The sequence below is a fragment of the Varanus komodoensis genome, unplaced genomic scaffold, assembly GCF_004798865.1.
Source record: "Varanus komodoensis strain SLA01 unplaced genomic scaffold, ASM479886v1 scaffold2, whole genome shotgun sequence".
Lineage (NCBI taxonomy): Eukaryota > Metazoa > Chordata > Lepidosauria > Squamata > Varanidae > Varanus > Varanus komodoensis.
Genome location: NW_025335568.1, coordinates 61,153,487 through 61,169,597, shown reverse-complemented (window position 1 = coordinate 61,169,597; position 16,111 = coordinate 61,153,487). Strand labels below are relative to the sequence as shown.

At 40.9% G+C, this 16,111-nt stretch overlaps 3 protein-coding genes across 5 annotated transcripts in view; 1 reads left to right on the top strand and 2 right to left on the bottom strand.

Moving 5' to 3' along the window:
- The window catches only part of DHX57 (DExH-box helicase 57), a 46,577-nt gene extending 44,329 nt beyond the window's left edge, over positions 1-2,248 (bottom strand). The window contains exons 1-2 of one of the 2 annotated variants that reach the window (XM_044428755.1): positions 2,219-2,248; positions 1,511-1,696 (exon numbers count right to left, since the gene is read on the bottom strand). In XM_044428755.1, the coding sequence (XP_044284690.1) occupies positions 1,511-1,689 (179 nt within the window). In that variant the 5' untranslated portion in view covers positions 1,690-1,696; positions 2,219-2,248. The remainder of the gene's footprint in view (positions 1-1,510; positions 1,697-2,218) is intronic. The other variant, XM_044428754.1, reaches the window with a different exon arrangement.
- A 43-nt stretch (positions 2,249-2,291) lies between these two features.
- MORN2 (MORN repeat containing 2) lies at positions 2,292-5,597 on the top strand. Of its 2 annotated transcripts, XM_044428751.1 has the most exons (5): positions 2,292-2,361; positions 3,270-3,320; positions 3,724-3,830; positions 4,588-4,724; positions 5,369-5,597. In XM_044428751.1, exons 1-5 carry the CDS (start codon positions 2,355-2,357, stop codon positions 5,469-5,471), a joined length of 405 nt encoding a protein of 134 aa, XP_044284686.1. In that variant the 5' UTR covers positions 2,292-2,354; the 3' UTR covers positions 5,472-5,597. The 2 variants fall into 2 exon arrangements, with proteins under 2 accessions (XP_044284686.1, XP_044284687.1); XM_044428752.1 differs by lacking the exon at positions 2,292-2,361 and having other exon boundaries at positions 3,279-3,320; positions 3,690-3,830.
- A 10,058-nt stretch (positions 5,598-15,655) lies between these two features.
- The window catches only part of SOS1 (SOS Ras/Rac guanine nucleotide exchange factor 1), an 89,440-nt gene continuing 88,984 nt past the window's right edge, over positions 15,656-16,111 (bottom strand). Inside the window, exon 24 of the mRNA XM_044428433.1 lies at positions 15,656-15,773. Within this exon, the coding sequence (XP_044284368.1) occupies positions 15,664-15,773 (110 nt within the window). The 3' untranslated portion in view covers positions 15,656-15,663. The remainder of the gene's footprint in view (positions 15,774-16,111) is intronic.

Sequence of the window (16,111 nt, the reverse complement as noted above, 5' to 3'; positions counted from 1 at the left end):
TCATACCATTTATTGATTGCTTTGTTGTTGTTGTTAGTCGCGAAGTCGTGTCCGACCCATCGCAACCCCATGGACAACACTCCTCCAGGCCTTCCTGTCCTCCACCTTCCCCTGGAGTCCACCTAAGCTCACACCAACTGCTTCAGTGACTCCATCTAGCCACCTCATCCTCTGCCGTCCCCTTCTTCTTTTGCCATCTATTGTTCCCAGCATTAGGTTCTTCTCCAGGGGGTCCTTCCTTCTCATTAGGTGGCCAAAGTATTTGAGTCTTATCTTCAGTATCTGGCCTTCTAAGGAGTAGTCAGGGTTAATCTCCTCTAGGACTGACTGGTTTGATCACCTTGCGGGTCCAGGGGACTCTCAGGAGTCTCCTCCAGCACCACAATTCAAAGGCCTCAATCCTTCGGCGCTCAGCCTTCCTTATGGTCCAGCTTTCACAGCCATACATTGCAACTGGGAAAACCATAGCCTTGACTATACGCACTTTTGTTATTTATTGCTTTTACATCCCACCCTTCACTGTGTCTCAGGGCAGCAATACAGTAAAATACAGCATCAAAGTATACAGTAAATAAAACCCGATCTTAAAACAGTATTAACATTTAAAATAATGGGAAAATAAAAAGGTTTTGGCCTGTCACAGAAAAGAAAAAAGTGTTGGTACCAGGTGCACCTCTCTGGGGAGCATGTTCCATAGCTGGGGCACCACCAAAAATAGGGTTCTTCTTCAGGTAGCCACTCTTCTGATCTTCAAACACAACGGATTCCCTCTCAGTTCAATACATTCAATTTGTACTAATCAACTGACTATTTGAATCCACTGAGCCAACTGGGTACCAGCATCTTGTTGTGTCACACAAAACAAGCACCTACAGCATCAACACCACATCCCTTTCCACCTATGTTAAAAAGAACCTCTTTCTTACTGCAGTTATATAGGGAAGCGGTTTCTGATATACTTTCTCAAAAAACAGAGTAGCATTTTAAGCTATTCTGTCTAGTAGTCACTGTCAACCTCTCCCTCAACAGATGGTGGCACTCAGGATAGACACCATAAATGAAAATCAGCTGCATTAAACTTGCTGTTAAACAAGCCTCACAAGACATGTCTCTGTGATAATCTCTAATAAACACTCAACCATGTTGTGAATGGGAACTTAAGTCATGGCATTTCGCTTTTATTACTGGATCATAGGAGGCTGCCTTATACCACATGAGGCAATTTGTTCATTTGCCCCAGTGTTACCTACTTTGACTAGTAATAGCCCTACAGGACCTCAGGCAAAGAGAAAGAGAGGTTTGTCCATTATCATCTACCAGGTCCATTAAAGCAGGAGATACAAAATATGAAACTGGGACCTTCCATTTGCAAAACATATGTGTTGGCACTAAGCTACAGAACCTCCAAATCTTTCTTTTAAAAAAGTCAATCTTCTATGGACTTCCAAAAGATTTTTTAAGATGACATAAATCCCAACATTTAATTTTCTAGTATTTTCATTGTGCTAACCTGGTTATATGCTTTGCACCACCAAAAACACAGAAATCATCATCATCATCATCTTCATCCCAATGCTTGTTTAAGCCTTTTTTGCTGCCACTGGCTTGATGCTTGTTGGGTTTACCACAACCTCCTCCTCTTCCTCCCCCTCTGTTTGGTCTTCCCCTTCTCTTCCCTGATGAACTCATTTTCTCTCTTTAAAGGAAAAGAAAGTGTAAGCAAACAAAACAGCAAAAACATAGAAGTATGACACTAGAATTACCATGTAGGCAGGCAGCCAAGATAGCAGTGATTCTTACTAATTCCTTAGAATGGCTAGGATTGATGCGAATTGGAGCCTCGAGGGCACTCGGCTGAAGGAATTATAGAAACTGCTACCCAACACACCTGGAATGCCTCCAGGTTGAGTAAGGCTGTTCTATATGCAAAGCAAGGACTCTACCAGTCAGCTGTGGGTCCTACCACGACCCCACAGCCCCCCTCTATGCCCTGTCATATTACACACGCATCTCTCTCAAACGAGCTTCCTTCCCACGGCCCCTCTCATGCTCTGTGGCTCCTGAGGGTTGCTTCCATGCAATCAAGAACACAACAATTAAGCCTCAAAGAGCCCACAATTGCACTGCACCCCCGCCGTGCAACAATAATAAACACAATCCCCTCCCATCCCGCCTTTCACACACGCCACCCCCAACCAACTCCTTCGGTTTCGCTCACCTGTTAGAACCGGCTTCCAACACACCGCCCAGGAACGCACCAGTCACCCGGAAGTGAATGGCGCATCCCTTTCGCCTTCCGGGTGCCGGGAGAGTCCGGTCTCCATAGCAACCGCGCGCGGCACTCCTTCAAAGACATGACTGGTAAGTGGCGGCTCCTGCCTGGGCGGCTCTGTGTCGTGTCTGTAGATGTTTGCCTCGAAAATCAAGGAGCTGCTCAGGCAGCGGCCGAAGGTGCGGCGGCGCTCGGCGCGGTGGATTTCCCCGCTCCTCCGCACGCTCGAGCGGCTGCTTCAGGCGCCAGTTCGGCTCGCCCGTCCCCGGGCTCAGCCTGGAGAGGCATTTCTGCTGCCCGAGAGAGATGCGCGCAGCATCCTTGGCTGTGGGCCGGTCTTGCGTGCGTCCCCCTTTCCTAGATTTGATGCAAACCAACAACCTTAATGCAAGCATGGCTGGAGAGGAATGGCGTTCCAGAAAGGGCAGTTCTTCCAGGTATAAAGTAAGGATTGCCATCGCACCAGCTGCTTTGGATTACAGCTTCCATCAGCCCCAGCCAGCATGGCCAGTGATCAGGGACGATGGGCGTTCTCGTCCAAAACATCGGGAGAGCATCGGGTTGCTCAGTCCTGGTGTAGAGGAACATTTTTAAAAAGTCTGTGAACTCCCATCCAAGTAGTTGAGAATCTTTCCAACTTTTCTAGTCTCAGGAGTGTGGATGGTAAGAACGGACTCAGCTTTTAAAACATTCCCGTATGCTAAAGATTTATTATAGTTATAATTGGTGCTATGCATTATTTGCCATTGTTTCACAATATCTATTCATTTGTTTTAGAAAACACGTATATTGCTTCCCATATTAAAAATCCTAAAGCAGTTCACAACATATTACAAAACAATACATTATTGCAAGCATAACAGTATTTAGATTTGTTAATGACTGTGAAAAGCCAGGGCAAATAAGTAAGTTTTAAATATAGGTTAATACTTAGATTGTTAAAATGATCTGTGTTTCTTTTAAAGATAGGTGAAATTAATTCTCTCTTTCTGAATAGGTGCTGAAGTGTATAAAATATCCTTCATATTTCCAAACCTAGATAAGTATGGTAAAATATCTTTTTTTTATACAGGTTAATGTATGTAACTTTGTATTTGGGGGGTGGGTAACCTTATGTGATGATTCGAAATGAAAACTAGTAATGGAAAAAGAAGGAGTAAAGAGTGCAAATTGTTGATCCTCTCCCACATGTTAACATAGTATTATGGGAAAACCTGTGATTCCTTTCTAGAAATTGCTGTTGGGTCAGAGGAAAACTAACAAAACTTAGAGAAAAGTAGAATGCTCTGAAAGGGGGAAAATTGAATGTAGGCAAGCCATTTGTGAAATGATAATATGCTATGCTGCCACATTTTGAAGAATTGCAGTGAAGGATTAAATATTAAAGTAGCATACTTAATGTAACTTTTTTCAAAAGGTTTCCCCACCAGATTATTCTTTTGCTTCATCAGACGGAGATTGTACAAGAACAGCTGATGGAGTCCTTGAGAGGAATGGATATGGAATTCATACCACTCCAGATGGGATTATTTACCAAGGAACTTGGAAGAATGATAAGGTATATTCCTATTTGCAAATACCTAAAAACAAAGTAACTAAACTTGCATATGCTTGCACCTTTGCCTAGTGAAACTCAAGCCATATTAGTTATTCAAATATTGCACTGTTTGTGTTCGGACTGTATTCCTCAATATATTTAAAGACAAACTATATTGTCTGTGTAAATTAAGGGTATGCTTAGATTTAATGCCCCCAATTTGCGTATGAAAATATTTTCAAATAAGGCAAAGCCACTATCCAATACCACCTCCTATATTCAGTACTGCATATATTGACCATTGAAGTAAGCTGTGTTTTGGAATAGTAGTGACAGGCAAAATCCTGGAAAGAGCTTTCCATTATTATAAATTGCAAAGAAATTATATAAAGCTTTGCCATACAATGCATTTTGAATAACATGATGCCCTTAGGGAGGTTATATGATATTACCTCCAATCTCTGCTTGATATGTTTCATTATTGCCAAAACATTTGATTGACCTTTCTGCCTTTGAGTCAATCAAGAGTAAAGGAGGGACTTTATAACATGCCAATTTTCTGGTCTTAGAACCAATGCTCCACTGAGGAGGCAAAGATCCACAAGAAGTAGGCTTGCCACTCTTCCCCATTTTACCAACAAAAATATTTTCATTTAAGTGTGCATAGGACTGCTCCTTAAATGTATTAAATGTTGGGAAATGATAAGCCAGAGTCAGTATTTTATGAATGGAAATTAATCTGCTTCTACTGATCTGTTTCTACTCCTTTTTAAATCAGATGAATGGATTAGGAAGGCTGCAACATCCTTCAGGTGCAGTTTATGAAGGTGAATTCAAGAACAACATGTTGCATGGAATAGGAACCTACATATTTCCCAATGGAGCCAAGTACACTGGACAATTCAATGAAAACAAGTACGCTGAAAGGAAAATAACTTAATGTTTGTTTCCTTGAAAGCAGGGGTAGGCTTCCTGATTTATCTCTGGAAGGGATCAGATTGCCAACCCCTGGCAGGAAGTAGATCTCCAGCTGATTGGAACTTCAGCATTCAAATCCCCCTGCCAGTGGTCAGGAATGCCAGAAGTTGAAGTCAAAAACATCTGGAGATCTATCTGTCTACATCTATATAGATAGTATGTATACTTAACTAGTATGTTAGCTTTGCATTAGAAATATAGCCTGCTCTACATAGCCTTGTAGGCTAATTTGCTCTCTCCTGCTAGGGTGGTTTCTTACCTTGTCATATGCTCAGGATCATCATGCTTTTGAAGGTGACAGATACCTTTGCCAAATACCTGTAAACTAGGTGTCAACTGATCACCATACATAACAATACACATTCATTGGCAGGAATAGAATGATGGGAAAGTTTCTATTATACAAAACAAAACTGCTAAACTTCCATTAGGAATCTTTTTTATGAAGTTCCTTATGTTTGGCAGCCTAATGGCCATCACTGGGAGGTTGATATTGTGAAGTGCCATTAGAATATAAATAAGTATAGTAGAATGACTACTTCCTTCATTTTAACAATCTTTTTTTAAAAATTCTGCTCTAGGCTGGAAGGAAAGGGAGAATTTACAGACACTCAGGGCCTGGAATGGGATGGCACATTTCATTACACAGCAGCACCAGGGCTGAAGCTGAAGCTGGAAATGTAGGGTATTTTTTAATAGAAGAAAGGCACTAAACATGTATCTTATAAAACTTTGAACCACGACCCAATAATTTCTTACTGTACTGAAGAAAAGTTATTATTGCTTTAAAATAAAGTCTAACCAAATAAAGCACTGGACTTAATGTTTTTCTTGGGTTTATATAGCTTGATCACCCCATTGCCCAATTGTAGTTCTAAAGTAAATTAGTAGTAAGTAATTTTTCTTTCAGTCATCCTCTCTTTAAGCATCTGATGAAGTAGGAAATCCACAAATTGTACTTTCAAGGGGTATGTTACGGATTGCAAGAGAGGAGAAATGGATGACTAAAGCTTTGCACCAGTGCTGGGTAATTAGAAGTAAATCTTGCCATGCTTACTGCATGTCTGCATGGTGACTCTAGTGTTGCGCTTCCCTGTTGCTTGATGTTTTTGTTCATGCTTTGTTTTTCTTTAGAGAAAAAGAATGCATCCATCAGAGAACAGAAAATCAAACTGCAGGAGGAAAAGGAAGGGTAGAGCAAGGTGATGGTAGACCCTGCGGGGGTTAATTATGCTAGCTGGGGAGAGTGGGTAGTTGTAGGACTTTCTTTCTGTCTGAACTTGTGTACGATTGTGCCCCAATTGTCTACAGTGCAGCATATCCAGAAGGTGGCACTTCAAACTCCAGTCAATGTTTAGCTGGAGGGTTGTGTATATAGAATGAAATATTTTCCAGTTGACTTGTGGGAAGATTGGTTGGGAGCACCAAATCCTCTGTTACTTTTGATTAATAGGGAGGGCTTCTTGGCTTTTTGCCAAAGAGGGTTGCCTGGCTCTCCTATAAAGCAGGAGGAGACCTCTGTCTTGGTAAGTATGCTTCTCCATGCATTGATCCAGTGGGCTGCCTGCCATAACTAACCATGTTTCCAAGCTGCTGTGCCCACCACCTAGCTACCTGCCTCCCGTGCTTGTTGCATACTGGGCTCCTCAGAGACATTAGGTGCCTTGGTCCAGAAAAGAAGTGCAGAAATAGAATAATGGAGGAGATGGTTAATGTGATGTTACAGTGATAAATTCTGGACCCCTCCTGTATGATTTTGTGTGAAATTATAAATATGATCCCCTTCCCGCAGCATTTGGTGTGCATGTGCAGGAATTTAATCCAGTTTATTTGAGCTTGAAATTCTTCTGCCTGACCTCGCTATCTTTTGGAACCATCCCTGATTCTGACTAAAGAAAGAAGTTTGAAATGGGTTTGGGTTACATCTTTGTTCATCTGTATTAAGTAATGTTGCTGTGTGAGAGCAGCTTCCTGCAGCTGCCTCCTCCTCTCCTAATTTAAAAAAATGCCAAGAGCCTTGCTTCTTCATTCTACACTAAAGCTCACTGCCTTTCATGACTACTAAAAAGGAAAAGAAAACTGGTAGAGAGGGAAGAACCAAAATTTGCAGTTCCATAAACATCAACATTGTTTTAAGAGTTTGGCTTCATGTTAAATTTGCAACTGTGTTAACCAGGAGGGAGGGACACAAGGCTGTGACCTGAAGATTGCATAATTAGAAAGCTTTAAGTTTAGATATGCTTGGAATTGAAATTAATGATTAGCATGTGATAGACCTACTTCGGAAAATACCAGGCTTCTGCAGCTGTCTCCTCATCTTCTCTTTAGGCAGTCGAGAGATTGCACTGCTGGAGGTAAGCTTAAAAGGCATTGTACGTCTGCTTTATTCAATTATTTTTAATGTTAACATAAATTTGAGGAGTTTCAGCAATGAGTTAGTATTATAAGGAGTTCTCTTTTAATACTTTATGCTAAAATGTAGCACAAGCCTATACATGTCTACTCAGAAGTAAACCTCATTGAGTTAAGTAATACCTACTCTGGTGAATGTGTGCAGGATCCTACTGAACTCAGTGGAGCTTACCTCGGAGTGGAGGGTATTCTTTCAGATATTTTTGCAAGTTTGGTATGTTACAATTCTTGTAAGGTATAATACACTTAGGTGCTGGAGGAAAGAAATACTAAACAGTGGCAAAAATACCATAAAAATACTGTAATATTTGATGGTGGTTGTGCTGTATTTTGTATTTTTAACATCGTTATAGAGTCAGATTTAAGGGGTGCATTAACTGACTTCTCATTAAATCAAAAAGAAGCCTCTTAGAGGTTTCATAAGATCCTAAATTTGCTTCTTTGACACATTCTTATATAAAGTCTTATAGAAAGGCCTGAAGTGAATTTCTGTCTATACTATTTGAAAATATAGCAATGCATAGCTAAAATAATATATAATAATAAATGAATATTTAAGCTATAATCCTATCTTCACTTTATCTGAGGAAATGCTCCATTGAATTCAATGGACTTACTTCTGGGTAGACATGCATAGGATTGCTCTGTTAACATTTTTAAATAATAATCCCATTGGCAGCATGTTAAAAGTATAACTCAGCTTAAGTATGTTTTACATTTCTCTGATTTAAAGGTAAAAGAGTAAACATATGCTTAAAATTGCAGTTGAAACCAATGTAATCATAATACATATGTCTCTTCTGAGCACCTTTTACTGCTTACCCACATGTTCAGAGCAGTACATTCCTAATATGCAGTACCATACCCTGGTGATTTTTTTCTACCTCTGTATCATTTATAGCTTGTCCAAAACTTCCTTGAATGTTGATGCCCCAAATCAATGGCAATGATCCAAATGAGTAGTTCCAATATTACATTTTTATGGTTTGTTACATTTCAGATATGATGCTTCTGCTAACACAACCTAAAATAGCCTTGGTTTTTGGCTATAGTAAGCAAAAGCCGTATTGCGGTGGGGCATTCTAGGTTTAAGGCTGAACTTTAAAGGAGCTGCCCATGGTTCTGAGCCTATTTTAGGAAAGGATGGACTGGATACACGAGCACACTGGCACTGGAGCCACCAGCATCCTCTCCTACATCGTCAGCATTTGTTTGGTTATCTTTTTGAACAGGAACGCAAAAATTCAGGTGCTTAGTAGCTGCTGGCACCCAAACGTGTGCCTGGGAATCAGTCTCTGGTTTGCTGCAGAGGTGAAGCAGATTTCCCTGGCCTCTAGATGATGTTGCTGGCTCCTAAACTATGCACCAACCCCACCCGCCGCCCGCCCACAGCCCGCCCACTAAAAGCACGCCCTCCGTGTTTAATCCAAGCTATTCTCTTTGCAATGCTTGGTTCCACCATGGTCACCAGAGGTACAAGTGTGCACTGTGCCAGCTAGGATTCCAACAGTGACCTTATCTGGATGTGGCTAACTTGGCTTTAGTAGTCCGTACTCTTTCAGCCTCCTGTTCAGATTACTGCAATGTGTTGTATGTGGGGCTGTCTTTGAAGAAGGTCCAGAAACTTGAGTTGGTTTGGAAAGTTGAATGGATGCGGAACAGGAGGCAAGGGTTCAGAGATCAAGGATTCAGAGCAAATCTCACTGATTTTTTTTCAACATCGTAGTCCCTAATCAGTTTCTGGGTTCCATTTACATTGCTGGTTTTGACCTGAAAAGCCCTGTACAACTTTGAACCTTGGCATATCTAAAAGATTGCTTCTTCCCATATGTACTTACCTGAGGCCTTTAATCTTCAAGGGGAAAGTCCTTTTCCAGTGCTTCTCTCAAACTGAAATATGGAGGGTGGCAATTAGGGAGCGGTGCTTTTTGGTAATTACACTGGCAAATGTTATAGTGCTGTTAATGTTAGAAAAAAATTTGCTTACATTTAAAATACAGATATTCTCCCTCTAGTCTGTGTTTTTATAGTAGAAAGGATATGTTTTGCCTTATGACCAGCATTCCATTCCATTTAGAATAGAATTGTAGAGTTGGAAGGAGCCTCTAAGGCCATCAAGTCCAGCCCCTTCTCCACTTCCTCATGTGGTCACCTACCTGCTTGCAGGCACATGCCTTTCTAGCTTAGCAAAGGTGACTCAGTGTGCTAGCTTGATGTACAGCTTCTGCAGGCAGGCTGGTTTTATTGATCCTCACTTTATATATTTGATTTAGTTCTGGTTTTTAAATTAGAGTGTATGTCACCTAAATTAAGGGTGGGTAGAAGTAGATTGTTGTATTACTTGGTCCACAGCATTCCATGACTTTCATGCTATGAGCAGGACATGAGTGCAATGGCACCTCTGAGCTAGTGAACTGAGGTTATGAGACAGCTGAGAAATATCATAAGGCTTTTGCTTTGGTGTGGAAATTGACATGCTTAGAGTTTAAGAGAACATAAAAGGAGCACAGAAGTGCCTTGGCTTCTTAGTACAACCAGCTTCAATGAGGGCAGAAATTCTTCAGCTTTCTCTACTGCCCTTGCTTAGGCCAACCCTTTCCTCTAGTTAAACATCACGGCAAATTGGCTTTCTTCCCCTGGCTCAGGAAATTTATTTTTGTAGACGCTTTCCTAAAATAGACAGCCTTCCCCAGCCTGGTTCCTTTCTGACGTTTTGAACTATGGCTCCCAGCACTCCTGACGATTCATTGTACATACTGTCTGAGACTGATTGGAATTCAGGTCTAAAACATCTGGGAAGTACCAGGTTGAAGATGACTGGAGTAGTACAACAGTTCTATAGAAGTATAGCCAAATGTATTTCATGAAGTGCAAGTTACTAAACTCATTTTGATTTTTCCAAGTTGTGGCACTACTGGCAAAAAATGAATCAATAATAATTCAATTTTATTTTTTTCCACCAGTGAAAATAGGAGTTATCTGATTAATCACTGAGCTCATGTGTTAAAGTCTTTAAAACAACAAGATAGGCTGATTCTTTTCTTTTTTGTTTGTTTTTGTTGTTTGTGGAATAATAAAAGCTCTTTGAAAAGGGGAGAGATGTTTTGACTGGACTTGAAAAAATACCAAACGTATTTAAGAAGCATGGATTCAAACAGAAAAGAAGGTAAATATGTTTTTCCACAGAGATTAAAATAATGGCACAATGTTCTCTCGACTGCATGAAAAAAAAATGGAATGAAAAATAGATTTTAAAAATAGTACGGCTATATGTTTGGGAAGGAGGGAAAAGTGGTACCAGAACACACAATCCTGGTAAAAGGTGGACACCCCATTTATAGGAGCACTACAGAGGCACTGCTGTATGTAAACCATGAAATTAGAAATATATGTGTGTTTATTCTCTTAAATGAAGATTTGTTCAATGAAGTGAGTCATGGGTGGTTAATTCCACAACCAACCATTTTGGGGACTCAATTTTGAAGGATAAAATGCTATAATAGTTGATGCTGGCAGCATTTCCCACCCACTACCCTCCCCCTGGTATATTTTGGAGGGCTGTGGTAACTTCAAAAATAATTAGCAGGACTGTGACAAATCACACACTTGGCTTGATGTGTACCTTTGATCATATTCACACATGGTGTGACCTTTATAGTGCAATCTGTGCAAATGGTCTGACACCATGCTTTATTGGTTTTACACTACATTACCTTGCAAAAGAATACTAACCGAGCTTTATAGCTGCAAACGCAGAAAGGTATGGTTTCTTTTCCAGAAAAGATTAATTATTTTTAGAATTAAATGAAACTGCTACACAGAACCTGCTTTTAGTAGGAGATTTTTAGTCTTTTTGTAGTGCTTATATAAAATTATGTCTGCGTACTGAACTCCCATTCCGCAGGATTAGGTGAAGTAAAAATTAATTTCAGCAGCCTTGCAATTAACTGATGTTCTCCGAGAAACAGAATTGCTCACTGGGGGTCAGTTAGGCATAACTGATGCCAAGCTCTGTATCCACGTTGCCTGTTCTCTTGAGATAAACGTGTATAAAAAATGTTAGGTATTTATTTCTTGTTGTTGGCTTTCTTATGCTGATATGGCAGAAGAGTCACTCCCTTCTCATTCACTCAGGATATGTATTCAATACATCTTCAAAACACCTTTCTGCCAAGGCAGTTTACAATATTGAAATACTGAAACAGACAGAAAACTGTTCATAACTCCTCTAGAAAAAAACAATAATATCAATAATCAACGGAATACAGTTTTCCTGGCTCATCTGAAAGTTGATTTCATGAGTTCCTTGGCTTCTCCTAGGGCAGGATACAAGAAGACCCTATCTAGATAGACTTTCCATAGCCTTTTCAGGCTCTTCATGGTTTTCAGAAACAGATGGCACAAACTCCCTGACCTAGGCTTCCTCTATTGGCTATACTTTAATAGCAGCTGAGGCAGGGGATTGAAGTAGTTAAAACAAAAATCATGTCCACAGAAGAATCACAAAACTTTACTGTCAATTCAAAGAGAGACTGCAGCCAAGAAATGCAAAGATTTGGAAGGACAGCAATGAAAGAACTAGAAACGCTCCTCAAATATAAGGAAGTTTTACTAGAGACCAAGGTCAAGATCATCCAAACAATTGTATCACAATGTATGGGAGTGAAACCTGGACAGGGAAGAAAGCCAACACAAAGAAAATGGATGCATTCAAAACATGGTGCTGGAGGAATACTTTGTGAATATCCTGGACTGAAAGGAAGGCAAACACATGGGTCCAGAACTTCCCTAGAAGCAAAAATGACAAAACTGAGGCTGTCCTACTTCATAAACATCATGAGAAGGCAAGACCTTCTAGAGAAGGCAATCATGTTAGGGCAAGGCGAAGGTAGTGGACGAAAGGGAAGATGGATGGATGGGAAGATGGGTTGAATCCATAAAGGCTACAGCCTTGAACTTGGGAGAGCTGAGTGGAGCTGTCATGGGCAGGATATTTTGGAGGGCTTTAATTCATAGGCTTACCATAAGGCAGAGGTACCCTGACATCATATAACAACAACAAGGCGGGATGAAGTGGCTAAGTGCCCAACCAGGGGTTCTGAAAGCATCCCAAGGTAAGGTGAGTAATTTTCCCTCTAAGGGCACACCAAACTTACTGCAGACTACTCAGTCTACTTTAATTATGCACCAGTTCTTGTCAGCACTCTGGACCAGCATAAGTGATGCTCATTCAGCCTGCATCTGGACTGTAGGGACTTGGTGTCTCAGGTCTCTACAATTAGGACATGATGCTTGTGCTTCCACATACATCAAGGTGAACTAATGAGATCCCAGGCCAGATCCCTCAGGACAGGTAGAACTGTGTAAGTCCCCAGTCTTTCGCTTGTAACTCCTCAACTTTAACAGTCTCCTCTGAAGGGAGACCCACCTGAGCTCTGAGGTAAGCTGCTACATGAAATAACCTGAGCTAGGCATCCTCAGCCTGGTGTCTGCTATATGCATTGGTCTACAGTTCTCAGCATCCCTGCCCAGCATGCCCATACTGACTGGGAACTGTAGGCCAAAACAACTGCAGGCCACCAGATTGGGAAGGCTATTCTAAACTATTTGCTATATTATATTGCTAGAGCTATATTATGAGTTTTTCAGTGTCATTTTATATCGGATTCTTGTTATAATGTTCATAGTATATGAAATGCTGTCAGCTGCTTTCTCACATGGAAACAAAAATATATGACTACTTCATAAATGAATACATTTGTCAATACTGATATTTAGAAATTAGTTTTTGGGTGGAAATTTGGCAGAAAAAGCTTATAACAGGAATTTCTGCAAATGAAAGGTTAGACCTGTCTGGATTAAAAGTGCCAAATAGGAATTAAAAGTAACCTCTGTTCCCAAAGTGTTTGCAGCTCAGAAATTCACTTTATTACAACAGTAGGTAATTTTAATTGAATTCATTCACTAAAAGAGAAAAATCTAGACATTATATTCTACATTATGGGAAAAATATCATTTCTGACCAAATGTTGGGATATATCAAGTCCCAACGAGGAAGGCAATATATATCTGCAATAAGAATCCTTGAATATCTTTATAGCATAATCCCACCAGCTGCAGCCTTCTCCAGGAAGAAGGAAGATAAACTGACATTTCTAGTCAGAACTCAAGAGCTGCTAAGGGTTAAATAAATTAAAATTCATGTCAGGTGTGGATTGAAAGAGGAGCAGAATTACCCTCTATTATTTTCTGTCTTCTGCCTCCCACTGAGGAATTATTTCATCTTACTTTGGCTGAAAGAGGGCATCACTTGCTATGTAAGTGAACAGTTACAGAGGTGTCCCGTTTTCCTAAGGAAATCCAGGCCCTCTGAGGTTTAACATAATGAATGTCAGACTTCATTGCCTCTGGTTCTCAATCTCCACACTAAAAAGCAATTATATTTTCAGGAAAATCTCTACAAATCTCTCATCCAATGCCACCAGCAATATCCCAGTATGCCTACCTTACCATGTTTTCTTTATTTATTTCTACAGTTCTTTACATTATTTTAAGCCACCTGAAAGCAATGCATGGAAGAAATGAGAAACAAAGTACAAATTACAGGTACAGGTGATCTCATCAAAACAGCTGTCCAGAAGTTACTTACAAAACTCTTAGTCTGACATAAGGAATCAGTCAAAGGCAGCCTTGAAGAAGATCTTAAAAATCTGCCAAGATGTAGGTCATTTGAAAGGGAGTGCCATAGATATGGTGTCACCATTGAGAGTGTTGTGTCTCTAGTGCATGCTAATCTTACTGAACTTAATGAGCACTTCGGAAGTACTCCCGAGGTAGATCTCAGCACACATGGCAGGTTTTTCTGGCTTCCACCAACATCCAGGTATCTGAATTTTGCAGCAGCTGAAGTTCTGGACCATCTTCAGAGCCAGCCCCATGTTTCACTAGTCTATTTTGGAAGGACCCAACGTATGAGTAAACCATAGACAGGACTGGCTGCTGGAGGCAGGGCCACAGCTGGCAATCAAGCCATTGCTTGTAAAAAGCATTCCTGGTCACCACTACCACCTGCTTTTCTCCAAACCGGGATGCATCTGGGAACACTCATGAGCTGCACAGCTGGTCCTTCAAGAGCACCTCCCCCAGAGATTCCCCATGGCTTCTTCTTAATAATTGTAGTTTGCTTAGGATGGTTTGACTTTTGTTATAAATCCTTAACCCAACTCTTGAACTACAGTTTTCAGAGTTTCCTGGAGAAAGGGATGGCTGCAAAACCAGTTTAAGCTGCCCTTTAAGTAAGGTACAGAAATGACAAGGGAGGGCAAGAAGCTGATATAAAGCAGGGGATACTGCCCATGGGGAGAATACGAACACAAGAAAACTGTGTTACTGACTTTGTTCTTCAGGTACCTTTTCTGAATCTAGCAGAAGCAAATTTTAAACAGACATAAGTGTTATGGGAGTGCAGTGACATAATGAAAAAGCAAATGAATATGTGGCCACCTTAGGACTGTAAACCTCATACATTTGGAGCAGGCACAATTAACAATGAGGCATCCATAGTCAAATCAGTCTAACAGAGCAACCCCACGAGGCATGAAAGGAGATCTGAAGGCAGACAATCTACCTCATCAAAAATCCTGCCAGATTCACATCATCTCAGCAGAAGGAAAAAACAATCTTTTCTTCCTTTTCATCCTTTCTGGCATCATTGGATTTCAGGGTTTCCAAGAGAACTGAAAAGGACCAGCCAAGGTCAGTATTGCCCGTATACTGACCTAGTTGGCTAGCTCTCCTCTCCTGATGTCGTGTCATGGATTATGAGTCATGTCAGCTTCTTCTGTCTCTGAGAGCTCCTCTCCCATGCCCCCACCTGACAGCTGTATATTTTGATTATTCTCCAAACCTGCTTGAGCACACTTGGGAACAGTAGCCTTGAGATAAGCATGGCCATTTATCTCACTGCTGGGAGGTTCACTTTCCCAGGCCCCTTCCCACTCCTCCACTTCATTCCCAGACTCAGAGTCCAGATTGGCATGATGCAAGAGTGTGCACCAAGAACAACAGCCACCCTCATCCCCAACAGGAACCCTAATTACAGTCTTTACTATGTTAGAGCAAGCCGGCCAGCCAGACTCTGTGTTATAAAAGGAGTACTAGAAGAAGACCTTCATCAAGATAGGAAACCAGTGAGCTAGAGATATTATTACCATGCCAAAAAGTGGGTACCAGTCCTTAATCTCCCCTTCTCTTTCCAACCAGAGTTAGCACCACCCTCAGGAAGTTCCTTCTGCTTTTCAACCAGATAGCAGAAACACTGGACATTACTCAACTGACCTGCTTTCTTGAGCTGCTGTTGGATGATGGGACTGATTATGTTACATTCCTCTCTAGCGCGATGTGTTTAACAGTATCTCCCCCAGAACCAGATGTTGACTGGTTCTTGCCAGCTGCTTCGCTTATCTCAGAGCATCTCAGCCAGGAATTCTGACTCATCCACTTCTTCCAGTTCAAATTCAAAGTCTGAGGTGACCACCTTGGAATCCTTTGGGAGAAGCAGGCCCAGTCCCTTCACTGGGTGGTTCACAAAACAGAAAACTTTACAATAGAATAAAACATACTATAACAAACTTAAAAAATTTAAAACAGAATAAAACCAAAGTAAAAAAGTGGAGTAAACCAACTGCTGACCACAGAGTTAGGTTAGTGCCCTTCACTGATGTAACACTGTTTCTTCATGTTATCTTTCCAAACAAAACTGCTCCCGTACGAAATGCATTCATAGGCCTTTATTGTTCACCAAATCTCTGATGGAGTATCAATATATACACCTAAAAAGGGTTTTCTTACACCCAGGGCATCTGAGTGGGTTTCTCTCTCATACAGCTTTTGTTTAGTATGGGTTCCCTGAC